General features: G+C 41.3%; 1 protein-coding gene across 2 annotated transcripts in view; it reads left to right on the plus strand.

Moving 5' to 3' along the window:
• Positions 1–15,141, plus strand: part of dpp6a (dipeptidyl-peptidase 6a) — a 386,275-nt gene that overhangs the window by 56,376 nt on the left and 314,758 nt on the right. Inside the window, exon 1 of one of the 2 annotated variants that reach the window (XM_029694061.1) lies at positions 3,884–4,306. The exons of the other annotated variant lie outside the window; for it this stretch is intronic. Coding sequence (XP_029549921.1) covers positions 4,256–4,306 — 51 coding nt within the window. The 5' untranslated portion in view covers positions 3,884–4,255. Of the gene's footprint in view, positions 1–3,883; positions 4,307–15,141 lie in introns of those variants that run through there. 2 annotated transcript variants of the gene reach the window in all.

A 15,141-nucleotide genomic window follows, 5' to 3' on the forward strand; every position in this document is an offset into this window, starting at 1 on the left:
AACTTTAACATTTCTTGACATTTTACGGATTGACTGATCTTCATGTCTTAAAGTAATGATGGACTGTAATTTCTCTTTGCTTATTTCAGCAGTTCTTGCCATAATATGGACTTTGTATTTGACCAAATAGGGTTACCTTCTGTATACCAACCCTACCTTGTCACAACACAATTATTGGCTCAAAGGCATTAAGAAGGAAAGAAATTCCACAAATTAACTTTTAACAATTGAAATGCATTCCAGGTGACTAGCTCATGAAGCTGGTTGAGAGAATGCCAAGAGTGTGCAAAGCTCTCAAGGCAAAGGGTGGCTACTTTAAGGAATCTCAAATATAAAAGAAATTTTGATTTGTCTAACACTTTTTTGGTTTATACATTATTCCATATGTGTTATTTCATAGTTTTGATGTCTTCGCTATTATTCTACAATGTAGAAAATAGTAAAAAAAAGAAAAACCCTTGAATGAGTAGCTGTGTCCAAACTTTTGACTGGTACTGTAACACTTCAAACACACCGACAGCGTCATTGCACAAAATAGTATGCAGCATCATCTGGATATGTATGCACCTTCTACTACCATTTCTGTCAAGCCGTCTATGTGTACAGTTTGACGCATACGTTTGATAAATCCAACGTATGCACCACACCGAACGCACTGCAACTTCCTCTGCAATGCAAATGCAATGTTTCATTGGAAATGAATGTAATTCTGGTGTACCAAAATGCATTGACGCTGTCGGTGTTTTCGAAAGCGTAACTCTTATTTAATTTGTATTTCTTAATTTAAATTTAATGTAATATCTTATATTGTTCTAGTCCATTACTGTGCTATACTTTGTAATGTATTTGTATGTTTTATGTGGACCCCAGGAAGAGTAGCTGCTGCATGTGCAGTAGCTAATGGGGAGCCTAATAAACTAATCTGAATTCTGAAGTTTAGTGTATGTCACTGTCCACTACCGGGGGCTGAATCTGATTGAGGCTTTTGCAGTTTGTTAGTTTGGAGCTCGTTTTATAGTTCCAAACAGTTGGTGCTCCCCGTTGGTCGATAGCTAGGCGTTGACCACTTACTTTGCATTCTGTGAGGCACAGTTCTTCATTGCAGGTGGTTTTTCCCTGTGAGAAAGCAACAACAGGCACCAAAATGGGTTTGTGAATGCTGGCCACAGATAGAGGGGACTACCGTCTCGTGGCAGAGGAAGAATCAGTAAAAATGGCAGGCTGACAGCCATTGGCCATGTGGCAGATCTTAAGCCTTTGGTTGGATGTCCACTTGAAGGTTTCTGAAATTGGTTGGACTCCATAATGAGAAAAATGATTTGGATTTTAAGTTTCTGTGGTAGGTTTTGGAGAGTTGGGTAAAGTAAGTTTCCCTTGTAAGCTAACCCTCAACATAAGTCAAGTCTAGTTCTTATTTAAATTCGTTGTAGATTCACAGTATTGTTTGGATGCTGCAATATTGGATGGTGCAATTGCTACATCTTTCTATGTAATGTGGCAAAAGCTTGTGGTAGCCCAAGGGAGTCCCTCTGACTGATGGGGTCTCTGAACTTCAGTCCAATAGGCTACCCAAGCCCATCTTTATTAGCCAATAGAGATCCTAATTAACATGTGTGTGGTCAGTGACATTGAATGTAGAAGACATATGGCTATTTCAGTCAGCCTGGCCTCATAGCTATACGAAACATGCTATACGTATTTCTGAGCACCTCCAAGACGTATGATATGTACTAATGGTCTAGTTACTTTAGACAGAAACTAAAGTAGGGAGGTTGGTAAGGGGAGGATGGGGGGGGGGGGATACCTTGACCATCTAGCAATCCAAAGGTTGCATGTTCGAGTCGCGTCTGGGACAACTGTAGCATTTTAGCTAACCCTTATTCTTACCTTAACCCAATTCACCTAACCTGCTGTGTATAAATTCTCCTAACCTTTGTCGTTTTAGTTCTCTTAAACTTTTACAAAAATGATCCTAATCTTTGTCATTAGTTCTCCTAACCACCAATGTATACTGAAAAAAATATATATAAACGCAACATGCAAAAATTTCAACGATTTTACTGAGTTACAGTTCATATAAGGAGTTCATTATATGAACTGTAACTCAGTAAAACCATTAATTAAGTTCATTAGGCCCTAATCTATGGGGTTCACATAACTAGGCAGGGGCGCAGCCATGGGTGGGCCTGGGAGGGCACAGGCACACTTGGGAACCAGGCCCAGACAACCAGACTGAGTTTTTCCTCACAAAATAGCTTCATTACAGACAGAAATACTCCTCAGGGTGGCTGGTCTCAGACGATCCCGCAGGTGAAGAAGCCGGATGTGGAGGTCCTTGGTTGGCGTGGTATCACGTGGTCTGCAGTTGTGAGGCCGGTTGGACATACTGCCAAATTCTCTAATTCGACGCAGACCACGGCTTTTCGTAGAAAAATTAACATTCAATTATTTGGCAACATGTATAATTTAGCCCAAACTACTACCTCTTCCCCTACTGTATTTATTTATTTATTTTATTTATTTTGCTCCTTTGCACCATATTATTTAGATTTGAACTTTGAACTTTCTTCAAACTACAAATCTACCATTCCAGTGTTTTTCTTGCTATAATTTATTTACTTTGCCACCATGGCATTTTTTTGCCTTTACCTCCCTTATCTCACATCATTTGCTCACATTGTATATAGTCTTATTTTTTTTTTATTTAAAAAAAAAATAAAAAATAAAATTCTACTGTATTATTGACTGTATGTTGTTTTACTCCATGTGTAACTCTGTGTTGTTGTATGTTGTCGAACTGCTTTGCTTTATCTTGGCCAGGTCGCAATTGTAAATGAGAACTTGTTCTCAACTTGCCTACCTGGTTAAATAAAGGTGAAATAAATAAATAAATAAATAAATAAAATAAAAAAACAGCTCTGGTGGACATCCCTGCAGTCAGCATGCCAATTGCATGCGCCCTCAAAACTTGTGGCATTGTGTTGTGTGACAAAACTGCGCGTTTTAGAGGGGCCTTTTATTGTCCCCAGCACAAGGTGCACCTGTGTAATGATCATGCTGTTTAATCAGCTTCTTGATACAGTGGGGGAAAAAAGTATCTCAGGAGGGATTTTGTCCCACTCCTCTTTGCAGATCTTCTCCAAGTCATTAAGGTTTCGAGGCTGACATTTGGCAACTCGAACCTTCAGCTCCCTCCACAGATTTTCTATGGGATTAAAGTCTGGAGACTGGCTAGGCCACTCCAGGACCTTAATGTGCTTCTTCTTGAGCCACTCCTTTGTTGCCTTGGCCGTGTGTTTTGGGTCATTGTCATGCTGGAATACCCATCCACGACCCATTTTCAATGCCCTGGCTGAGGGATGGAGGTTCTCACCCAAGGTTAGACGGTACATGGCCCCGTCCATCGTCCCTTTGATGCGGTGAAGTTGTCCTGTCCCCTTAGCAGAAAAACACCCCCAAAGCATAATGTTTCCACCTCCATGTTTGACGGTGGAGATGGTGTTCTTGAGGTCATAGGCAGCATTCCTCCTCCTCCAAACACGGCGAGTTGAGTTGATGCCAAAGAGCTCCATTTTGGTCAATATCATAAACTAATTTATTGTGACAGGGGACCAATGGTGTATTCTCATTAGGTTTACCTTTGTCTCTGGGGAAATGTGTGTTTCCCCAGAGTGATTCTGTGATTCATATGAACATTTTTGCAGCAATGTCTCCATGTGTTTACAGATACCAATTGTAGGCTATAAATGAAGCTGAGGAAATGTATTGAAATGAAAAATATTATGAGTCAAAGCCTCAGCGAACATAAATTAACATGCAGTCCATGGGAAATTGAATGTTATCTTTATTCCGGTGGCAGCACGCACAACACGCGCCGACTGTCAACTCTGGGTAGCTGTGCGAGGCTGGGAGCGGATTCTTATGTTCTGTTCAAACAAATAGGACCCGGAGCAGCCGGAGTGAACATGGTGGTGTCCCATATTATGGAGATTATATATGATAGCCTCTGTGTACAACTCACGGCTACATATTTTACTTCGTAGTAAAAGACAGGCACTGACTCAGCCATCAATCAACAAGATATTTAAGAAAAATCAACGCATGTGCCTCACCAATGCGTAGTAAGCCCACCCACTGGTGAACTAGAAGCCAAACCCAGGGTCTCACAGAACCGGCGTAGACCGTGGAAGAAGCGGTCCAAAACTAGTCTAACGAAGAGAATATCCTGAAAAGGGGATCCTTTCTACGGAAAAAAATGAAGGAAAAGAACCTAATAGAGACTGCCAAAATGCAAGGGAACGTAATGGTAAGAAATACGTGCTTTGTTGATTTTTAAAGGTCAGATTTAAACGAGGTGTTCGCTTGTAAACAATCCCGTCTTTTTAAAGTATTGGCTTCAACGTGCGTTTTGAGCGTTTGAATAATTGTGCGGAATAGTAAATGCATTGGAAACAGAATCAAATACTTTTTTTCTAAAACTGGATTATACCCTGCTGTTGTAGGCAGGCTGCTGATGAGATTACATTATTTAATGATAGATCACACCCATGGAGGGGATATGTTTTCAAATTATACCTCCTCTCCCATCTACCATGTGCTTTGCAGTTGTATAGCCTGCAGCACTGAGTATGGAGCCTAGTGTTATCATGAAAACAGCACATTATTAGTGAATGAATGAAAGTTTTCTAGTTGTCTTTTTCCATAGGGCACTGATTGATATTAATGCTGGGTTCAATTATAAGCCTTTATATTATAAGGTTTCTATCTTATGTTGTCCTTATTAAGCTTTGAGGGCCGAACTGGCCTTTTGAACTGTTAGCTCTTGGAAGGGCTCATGAAATTTTAACCTCTCCTAAAGCTATGAATCTCAGGATATTACTGATATTTCGTTGGGACTGGGGAACTGCTGGGTTGGATTTCCAATCTCCAAGTGTCAGGAGTCACTGGCTCCCTTTACTGAATACTCATTCAGAAAGTTCCCTGGGACCCCTGTGTGAAAGCCCTACCTGGTGTCTTGATTTTATGATGATTTGGGCTTGGCTTCAAAACCGTAGAGGTTTCTAGTCTACCTTGCACCTGTGATTCACAGGGTGATATTTCTCATTCTGCTGGAGAGGAGTCTCTTTACTGAAAAATGCTTGTAGTATACTCATTACACAGGTGTTAACACTTTAAAGGTGTGTCCGGTTGTATTTAGAAGTATTAATGAAATGCAAATCAATGCCGTCTGCAAAGCAAACCCTAGCCTAGACCCATATGATCCCTACTTCTGACTGACACTTGCTCAGTTGGTAGAGCATGGCGTTGCAACTTTAGGGTTGTGGGTGTCGCTGTAGCCACCCACACGAAAATCGATGCAAGCACTACTGTGATTTGGATAAAAGCATCTGCTAAATGGCATATTTTAGGGCCATATTACTATGTTATTATTATTACTCAAAGGTCTCATCATGGGGCTAAGCAAAATCATTCTACCTTGTGTGTTATGGTATAATATAGCTGGCTTTGCAAATGGTGGCTTTATTCATATTCAACATGCCCTGCAGCTGTGCTCTACAAAACACTCAATACTGCTAGGTGATTAAGAACACAGCTGTTGATTCCATTTTGAGAACATGGTTCCACTGTAGTACACTTGTATTCTCTAAATCCCATCATGCACAGCAGTTGAAAAGGGTCTTGTTTTCCCTCAGTATAGTTAAAAGTCTACGGATAAAAGTTAGTGTAGGTTTTGACTTAATTTCTTACCTTACCAAATAACATTTAAGTAAGTAAATTGGGAACTAACAGATAACTCTTGGTGTGTTATGTGAATATATTCACTAGTAATATTCATATTATACTTTTCTTACTATGAAAGATGAGATTACATTTCCATTAAATCGGAACATTGAAAAGAGTAGAGGAAAGTGTACACCACCAAAGCAACATCAGTAGTCAGCATGTATTATTTTATTATTGGATCTGTTTCCAATAAATAGTGTGATGGTAGACAGATTGAGCTTTAATTCCAGGTCTGCCGACAGTAAGATTTCCCTGACAACCTGTCCTTTTCACTTTACCCCTCCCTGACAACCTGTCCTTTTCACTTTACCCCTCCCTGACAACCTGTCCTTTTCACTTTACCCCTCCCTGACAACCTGTCCTTTTCACTTTACCCCTCAAAATCCCCTATGGATTGAATGTATTCTGTGAAATCCAACAGCCTACATTGAAGTCATTGCGATCCTTCACTTAAAATAACTTGAACATTATTGAGTTGTGCCAATTGACAGCCTCTCACCTTTCCAATATTGACCTGTGGATTGAAATATTGATTGACACTATTGATTGATTGATTTATCTACCTGTAAAATTGTTGGACCTCGAGGGTCCCTCAACTAGGTCGTGGCCAGATGGAAAATCTACATTCCATAGGGGGACGTTAGGCCTCAATTGAGGCCATTAGGCCTCAAACTACAATTGACAGGTTGACTGTTTTGCACTGACACATGAATCTGTTATTCCTGGGAAAAAGCCTGGACTCTAGGGAGGACAAATAGTGATATATAGGGAATCATGCTGCGTTCAAGTCTGTCATAACAGGGTAAACCTGCACAGTATGATCGCTGACCATCTCACATGCATGTTGAACTACCATGATGCTCACCAGGGGATCTATCTGCCTCTAGTGAAATAACTAATCAAGGACCACACACTATAAAATGTTTATTTTGTGTAAATCTGGTCTATACACAGTGCCCAAATGAGCACCAGCTAGCTGATGCTTCATAATACCTAGCACTCTGAAGTGTTGCCCTGATAGCTACAGTAACAAACCATAATAATAATAACATTAATGATAATGTATAACATTTAGCACAGGGCTCTATGCTGACCTTTTTTACTGCGACCACATTTTCACCTAAGTTGAAAAATGTATGAGCACAAAAAGAAATGTAGGAGCACAATGAAAACTATTTGACGTAACAAACCGTTTACTTTGTGGCAATGGTGCAAGCATGACAGTCATGAATCTGCGCTCAGTGTATTCTTTTTGACACTCAGCGGCTGTGGTACAGAGAAGTAATCATTGCAACAATTATCTGGGTGATTATTTCAAAAAAAATTATATGTGCCCAAGCGTGCATGGCACAGCTAAATATTTAGCCACATATGCAAGTAAAATGGTCGAATTGTAAACTAGAGCCCTGATTTAGCAGACGATTTTACCCAAAGTCACTTAGTCATGCATGCATACATTTTTACTTATGGGTGGTCCTGGAAATCAAACCCACTATCCTGGTGTTACAAGTGCCATGCTCTATCAACTGAACTACAGAGGACCTACCATGTCATTCTGGTAGCCCATTAACCATCCCCCTATATGGCCCCAACTATGTCTCTCCTTGGCTAGTGGCTCTGAGTGGAAGTCAGTGGCCGTGCTTCCCTTTTTAACCAGCTAAGTTGGTCGTCCTCCAGCACTTTTCTCAGTTTACTGCTGTTTGCTCTCTGCCACCACAAACATGCCTTCAAGGGCACAGTGGGCAGTGTTGTCGAACCACTAATGATTTGCTGCCGTTGGCTGAAATGAAATGCATTTGTATCCACGGCGTTATCTCTCTAAAGAGGATAAATACCAACCGCTAACTATGTGTGGCTCTGTCTCCCTCCCTGGCCCGTCTGTTGAAGTTATTCTTTTAGTGTCATTTGGAACAAACAACTGAGAGAGCACTCACAATGATGGGCCATCTTGTCTCTGCAATGACTTCAAACTTTGTGTGTGTGCACTTGTGTTCTGATGCATGTGTTCAGATTCCTTCCTTCAGCCCATGCGAAAGACGTGGTTGTTTAGTTTGTTCTAAAGAATCCGATATTCAATTTAAACTCAAACGTTTCCTAGAAATCTACCCTATAACTAAATGCACTATTTGAAATACCAAAGAAGGCCTCATTTTTGTTTTTGGCACCACAGATAACCGTTTGGTTTATTACGCTCCTTGTGTCCCTTTGGGGCTGATGAGGAGAATCCTGATGGAGAACCACTAACGCTACACACTTAATGCATTCATCATTGATCTCATGCCATTTCTGGTGAGCTATGGGCATGTCCCAACAGTCCGAAGTGGCAATGCTTGTCTATTTTCCTTCATCTGCACAGTATCTGAAAACACTGGTGAGCTACGGGTGTGTCCCAACAGTCTGATGTGGCTTCCTTACTACCCTTGACTCCTTTCCTTCATCTGCAAAGGATCTGAAAACACTGGATAGGTGAATGCAATACACAAGTAGCCTAACTGACTTGATGAACTCTTCTTTCAGTGTGGATGAAGGAAAGGACATGAGGAAATAGGGCAGATGGAGAACACTTAGGACCACGACCACAGTGGCTAGGCACCAGCAATAAAAGGCATTGGAACAGTGGCCCCTCCTTTTAAGTGGGCGGCCTGCATTTAGACTGTTTGTTTATTTGATTGGGGTCGATTTTATAGTGAACTTTTAAGTGGGCCATCGTTCCTCAACGCTGTTACCGTGCAAACGCAGAGTTTCATCAGGCACACTGGAATCCATCATATACAATGTTTCTGTCAATGGCCATGCATGTGTAGACTGGAGCGAGCCACCACTGTACATGAACACGTATTCGTACAGGCTGGCTGATGGCTTGACAGCACATCAGTTAGTTTAAAATTGTTCAGAAACCTTATCTTATAAGGACAGTTTACAGTATTTTAAAAATATAAACATTTGACCCCAAAAGATTCCCACTGTGTCTGAAAGGCGAAAAGGAAATTGTTATGTACCGTACATTCAATGTATTTTGGGGATTATCCATCCATTGTCAAATTCTGGGCACTCAATTCCTATGAGATGAGTTTCATTTTCACAAGGATACTTTATTGCAGGTTTCCTCAACCGCCGAATTTGACCCGCATGTGGTTTTATTTGCCCCCGCCCATTTTTTTTTTATAGTGTCATTGTTGGACATAAAATACTGTAAAAACACCAGGAAATAAACACCAAGTGATTTTAATTTTGGAAATCTGTTCCTAAGTATTCCCACGCATAATAGAGAGACATGATTTTATACAAATGTAAGCAAAGTTTGAAATGATTGTTTTAGTCATATTATATCTGTTTGGGGTTCTTGTGGTCAATTTGCAGTCTGTAAATTAATACTAAACAAAAAAATAAATGCAACATGCAACAATTTCAAAGATTTTACTGAGTTACAGTTCATGTAAGAAAATCAGTTAATTGAAATAAATTCATTGGATTTCACATGACTGGAATACAGATATGCATCTGTTGGTCACAGATACCTTAAAAAAAAGGTAGAGGTGAGGATCAGAAAACCAGTCAGTATATGATGTGACCACCATTTGCCTCATGTAGCGCGACACATCTCCTTTGTATAGAGTTGATCAGGCTCTGGCAACAGCTCTGGTGGACATTCCTGCAGTCAGCATGCCAATTGCATGCTCCCTCAACTTGTGGCATTGTGCTGTGTGACAACTGTACATTTTAGAGTGGCATTTTATTTTCCCCAGCACAAGGTGCATCTGTGTAATAGGAGAAATACTAACAGGGATGTAAACAAATTTGAGGCCAACATTTGAGCTAAATAAGCATTTTGTTGGTATGGAACATTTCTGGGATCCTATATTTCAGCTCATGAAACATGAGACCAACACTTTACATGTTGAGTTTATATTTTTGTTCAGTGTAGTAAAATGTAAAAAAATGTAAATAAAAAATAATTATATATATATATATGTTTTATTTATTATAATTTTTTAATTGTTGGACTTCCAGAAAATCAGCTTCAAGTGATTTTAATTTTGGAAATCTGTTCCCAAGTATTCCCACACACAATAGAGAGACACGTGATCATATACAAATGTAAGCAAGGTTTGAAATATTATATCTGTTTGGGCTTTTGTGGTCAATCTGCAGTCTGCAAATGATTTGTCATTATGTTCCGGCCCCCCGGACCATCCACTCAAGAAAAAAAAGGCCAGCGGCTGAATCTCGTTGATGATCCCTGGTTTATTGCAACTCCTCCTTTTCAAGTGGCACACCTTCTCTCCTCTGAAATGCCATGTTTACCTAGCACTAAGGTGAGATGCCGATCTCTGTGTATTTGACTCTGTCAAGAGGACTTAAAGAATATCTGAGTGAGTCAGTCACTCTGGATAGACGAGGCTTGGTCTGTCAGCAGCGTTGTAATTAAAGATAATCCTCAGCTGTTTACATAATTAAAACACTTTCTTTGAAGTTTTGTCAGATATGTCGATTTGTATCTCCAGGGATGTTCCCCCGTTCCTTTTTTATAATCCAAATGAATAAATGTGAGATTTGGGTATTTTATTTATTTATTTTTGCCTGAAAATGGAAGCATGGAAGCTGTCTATTGAAAACTGCCTGAATGAATATTGTTTTTTTTATCTGCTTCATTATCAATGTATTGTGCACTAACCTATACAGTATTTTTCTGTATTGTGCCAGAATATAACTTTTCAGTGTGCCAGATATGTACATTTCAGACTTGATCTGCTTCTTTTATCTACTCAAAGGAATTGCTGCTGAGAAACTGACTTGAGTGGTTGATAATGAAAACACTTGATTCCTTCTTTGCTGCTGTGGAAACGGTGCCCCACATGAAACCTCAGACACACGCAGGAGCATTTTCTCCCCCCTCCACACACACACACACCCCCCCCCTACCTGTAGCGTTTCTGGCTGTTGCACACTCTCCCCAGTCCAAAGCAATCAATCACCACTTAGCCAGGCAAGACTGTGCGGGTGCTCCCAGCAACATAATGAGTTTACAATAGATTAATATTTCATGGTGCCTTTTTGCGGCTCTTCCTGTCTCCATGTTTTCAGCTCATGATAGGGACTGTGGGAATAGCCATAGATTGAGTTAATTGTTCAAATAATAGGAGAGCTTTGCTATGGAAACCAGTGTTTTTCCTAGACAGTTACAGGTGGTGTTTAAATGCGATGCAGCAGCGATTCTCTGGGTTTGTTGATATTAAGATTTGCAAACCAATGGAAGCCAAAGCTGTAGGTGAGTGTACACCAGGAAGGTCATACCCACCTAGGCAAGAGTAGGAGAAACACTGCAAGCATATTTCAGCTTTTAGAATGTCACAAATATAAGAGGAGAAACAGCCAATAAGGTTGGTGAATGCATGGTTATGACGAGCAGCAGGCAGATGTACTGTTGGCCCAGAGTCTGTTTCTCATTGTGGACGAGACACATTTACAACCTTGGCTAACAGTGGGTTCAAGGAAATTATGTTGAGGTGGTCTCTGGAGGACCAGCGGTCACATAACAAATGGGGAGATGTGTAATTAGAGGATCATTTGGCAGTCTGTTTAAGGGATGCCGAGGAGGGAGGGATATGGACATACTGTAGATTGATGGCAAGTCTACATGGAACAATGCCAAAACGGGTAAGAGAAAAAGGAGGGATGCTGTATTCTGAGAAAATACAAAGAAAATATCTACACATTGACGTGTGTGTTTGTCTGCGTGCATGCCATGTGTGCATGCGCATACGTGCACATGCTCTTGTGTCTGTGCCTCTGCGTGTGAGTGCAGTGTGCAGATACGATCCTCATCACATGGTTACTCACAGTCACAGCAGTTTGGGTTTAATCCAAAGCTATCAGCATAACCCACAATTAGCAGAGGAGGATTACATTATTAAAATAAGGGGAGAAGTGGTTTCTTTGGCAACAGCCCCCCTCACTTTTCCAGAGAAGATTGTCTTTCTTTGTGCTCAGCATTAATGATGATTTCCTTTAGCAGCACTCATTAGGACTCAGCCATCACAATCTGGCCTCCAACACTTAGGCCTACTCATACCATTAAGTGTAATTATTGTGTTTCATAGCCTGGCCTATGTGTGAACGGAATGAGCAAGCTGTAGGAGACGGGCATTGTCTGGAGTGGTTCAGCGTAACCATGGGATCATGGGCTCTTAAGTAACTGCCTGACTTGGAGTAATGAAGTAGGTCCCGGTCCACACTGATGATTGCTCCGCCAACATATAATACCTTTTATTAAACTAGACCAGTGTTTTGTTCCAACTGTGGATCTTCGTCAGGTCAGGTTGACTCGGCGCCCACTAACAAGTAATGTGTGTTTGACTTTACAGACGAGATGGGTTGAAAGATGGAGTTTATGAATGAGAGACTCATAAGAGTGAGACACACACTGAGACTCAGAGGGGGAGACGGAGACAGACCATCAGAGAGGGAGACTCATTGAGACACACACACAAATGGTCTGAAAGAAATGACTGAAAGAAACCCTGAAAACGGTATCATTACGTTTAGGGGGGATTCTGACTTAGAGGCGTTCAGTCATAATCCCACAGATGGTAGCTTCGCACCATTGGCTCCTCAGCCAAGCACATACACCAAATGTCTGAACCTTGCGGACACAACCCTGAAAAATAGATACTCAGAGACATATAGCGACTGAGAGACACACTGAGAAAGAGTGACCCACTCAGCAAGAGAGAAAGACACTTAGAGAGAGGTTCAATGTGAGATGTTGACTGAAAGAAATGGTCTGGTAACAAGTTTGAGAATGTTCAAATACTTTTGACGTTCAATTCAACAATAGGAGAAAAGTTTACAAAAAATATTTCATCAAAGCTTTGCTCACTGAAATGAACTTGGACAAAATGCTGACAAATTATCTTTAGAGCATTGTCATTTACATTATCAGCAAATTAGCCACATTGTTCCAGTTAGCAACACATGACATGTCCAGTGGATGCTCTCAGATCGCTACTTTGTTCCACAAAGCAGAGAAAGTAACAACAATGTAAAAAATACAGTGAGGGAAAAAAGTATTTGATCCGCTGCTGATTTTGTACATTTGCCCACTGACAAAGAAATGATCAGTCTATAATTTTAATGGTAGGTTTATTTGAACAGTGAGAGACAGAATAACAACAAAAAAATCCAGAAAAACGCATGTCAAAAATGTTATAAAATGATTTGCATTTTAATGAGGGAAATAAGTATTTGACCCCTTTGCAAAACATGTGTCACGATTTACCAGGAGCAGTAGAGAGGGAGAGTCAATTGCAGGAGACAGAGGTCCGGTAATGCAATAGCGTTTAATAACATCCCGAAAACAACAAGAAGCCAAAAGGCACAGGGCTCACACAATACTCAAAGAGGGAACACGTTCCCAAAACAAATGAGGCACGGGGCGCAGCTCGGCTAAACTAGAATAGGGAGCAGCGCCTACTAACGTCTGTCCTGAATAGACATAAAACAATCCCGCACGATATCCTGAACTGAAGACACACTAAATACCCCCCCACTAATGACAGACAAGGAACATGTGCGGATCAGACAGACAAAACCAAAAGACACAGAAACATGGATCGGTGGCAGCTAGTAGGCCGGCGACGACGGCCGCCGAGCACCGCCCGACCGAGGAGGGGCGCCACCTTCTGTGGATACTGTGACAACATGACTTAGTACTTGGTGGCAAAACCCTTGTTGGCAATCAGAGGTCAGACGTTTCTTGTAGTTGGCCACCAGGTTTGCACACATCTCAGGAGGGATTTTGTCCCACTCCTCTTTGCAGATCTTCTCCAAGTCATTAAGGTTTCGAGGCTGACGTTTACCAACTCGAACCTTCAGCTCCCTCCACAGATTTTCTATGGGATTAAGGTCTGGAGACTGGCTAGGCCACTCCAGGACCTTAATGTGCTTCTTCTTGAGCCACTACTTTGTTGCCTTGGCCGTGTGTTTTGGGTCATTGTCATGCTGGAATACACATCCACGACTCATTTTCAATGCCCTGGCTGAGGGAAGGAGGTTCTCACCCAAGATTTGACGGTACATGGCCCCGTCCATCGGCCCTTTGATGCGGTGAAGTTGTCCTGTCCCCTTAGCAGAAAAGCACCCCCAAAGCATAATGTTTCCACCTCCATGTTTGACGGTGGAGATGGTGTTCTTGAGGTCATAGGCAGCATTCCTCCTCCTCCAAACACGGCGAGTTGAGTTGATGCCAAAGAGCTCCATTTTGGTCTTATCTGACCACAACACTTTCACCCAGTTGTCCTCTGAATCATTCAGATGTTCATTGGCAAACTTCAGACGGGCATGTATATGTATTCTTGAGCAGGGGGACCTTGCGGCGCTGCAGGATTTCAGTCCTTCACGGCGTAGTGTGTTACCAATTGTTTTCTTGGTGACTATGGTCCCAGCTGCCTTGAGATCATTGACAAGATCCTCCCGTGTAGTTTTGGGCTGATTCCTCACCGTTCTCATGATCATTGCAACTCCGCGTGGTGAGATCTTGCATGGAGCCCCAGGCCGAGGGAGATTGACAGTTCTTTTGTGTTTCTTCCATTTGCGAATAATCGCACCAACTGTTGTCACCTTCTCACCAAGCTGCTTGGCGATGGTCTTGTAGCCCATTCCAGCCTTGTGTAGGTCTACAATCTTGTCCCTGACATCCTTGGAGAGCTCTTTGGTCTTGGCCATGTTGGAGAGTTTGGAATCTGATTGATTGATTGCTTCTGTGGACAGGTGTCTTTTATACAGGTAATACATTGAGATTAGGAGCACTCCCTTTAAGAGTGTGCTCCTAATCTCAGCTCATTGCCTGTATAGAAGACACCTGGGAGCCAGAAATCTTTCTGATTGAGAGGGGGTCAAATACTTATTTCCCTCATTAAAATGCAAATAAATTTATAAAATTTTTGACATGCGTTTTTCTGGATTATTTTGTTGTTATTCTGTCTCTCACTGTTCAAATAAACCTACCATTAAAATTATAGACTGATCATTTCTTTGTCAGTGGGCAAATGTACAAAATCAGCAGCGGATCAAATACTTTTTTCCCTCACTGTAATTACTTAATCAATTCCAAAGAAACTCCATTATTGTAGCTACTGCGCTCGGCTTTGTAGAAACCTCTTAGACTAATCAGGTAACGGGATGTTTATTGGTGGCTGCATGGCTTTCTGGCATTTTCCTAATAACCTTCAGAAGGCATTGGCGAAATTGTGTTTTCTCATCAATTGTTGGATCATCCTAGCCTGGTCCCAGATCTGTTCATGCTGTATAGCATGTTCATTGTCATTAAGGAATTAAGATCACTTTATTGGTCAATTG

Source organism: Salmo trutta, chromosome 2, assembly GCF_901001165.1.
Source record: "Salmo trutta chromosome 2, fSalTru1.1, whole genome shotgun sequence".
Classification (NCBI taxonomy): Eukaryota; Metazoa; Chordata; class Actinopteri; order Salmoniformes; family Salmonidae; genus Salmo; species Salmo trutta.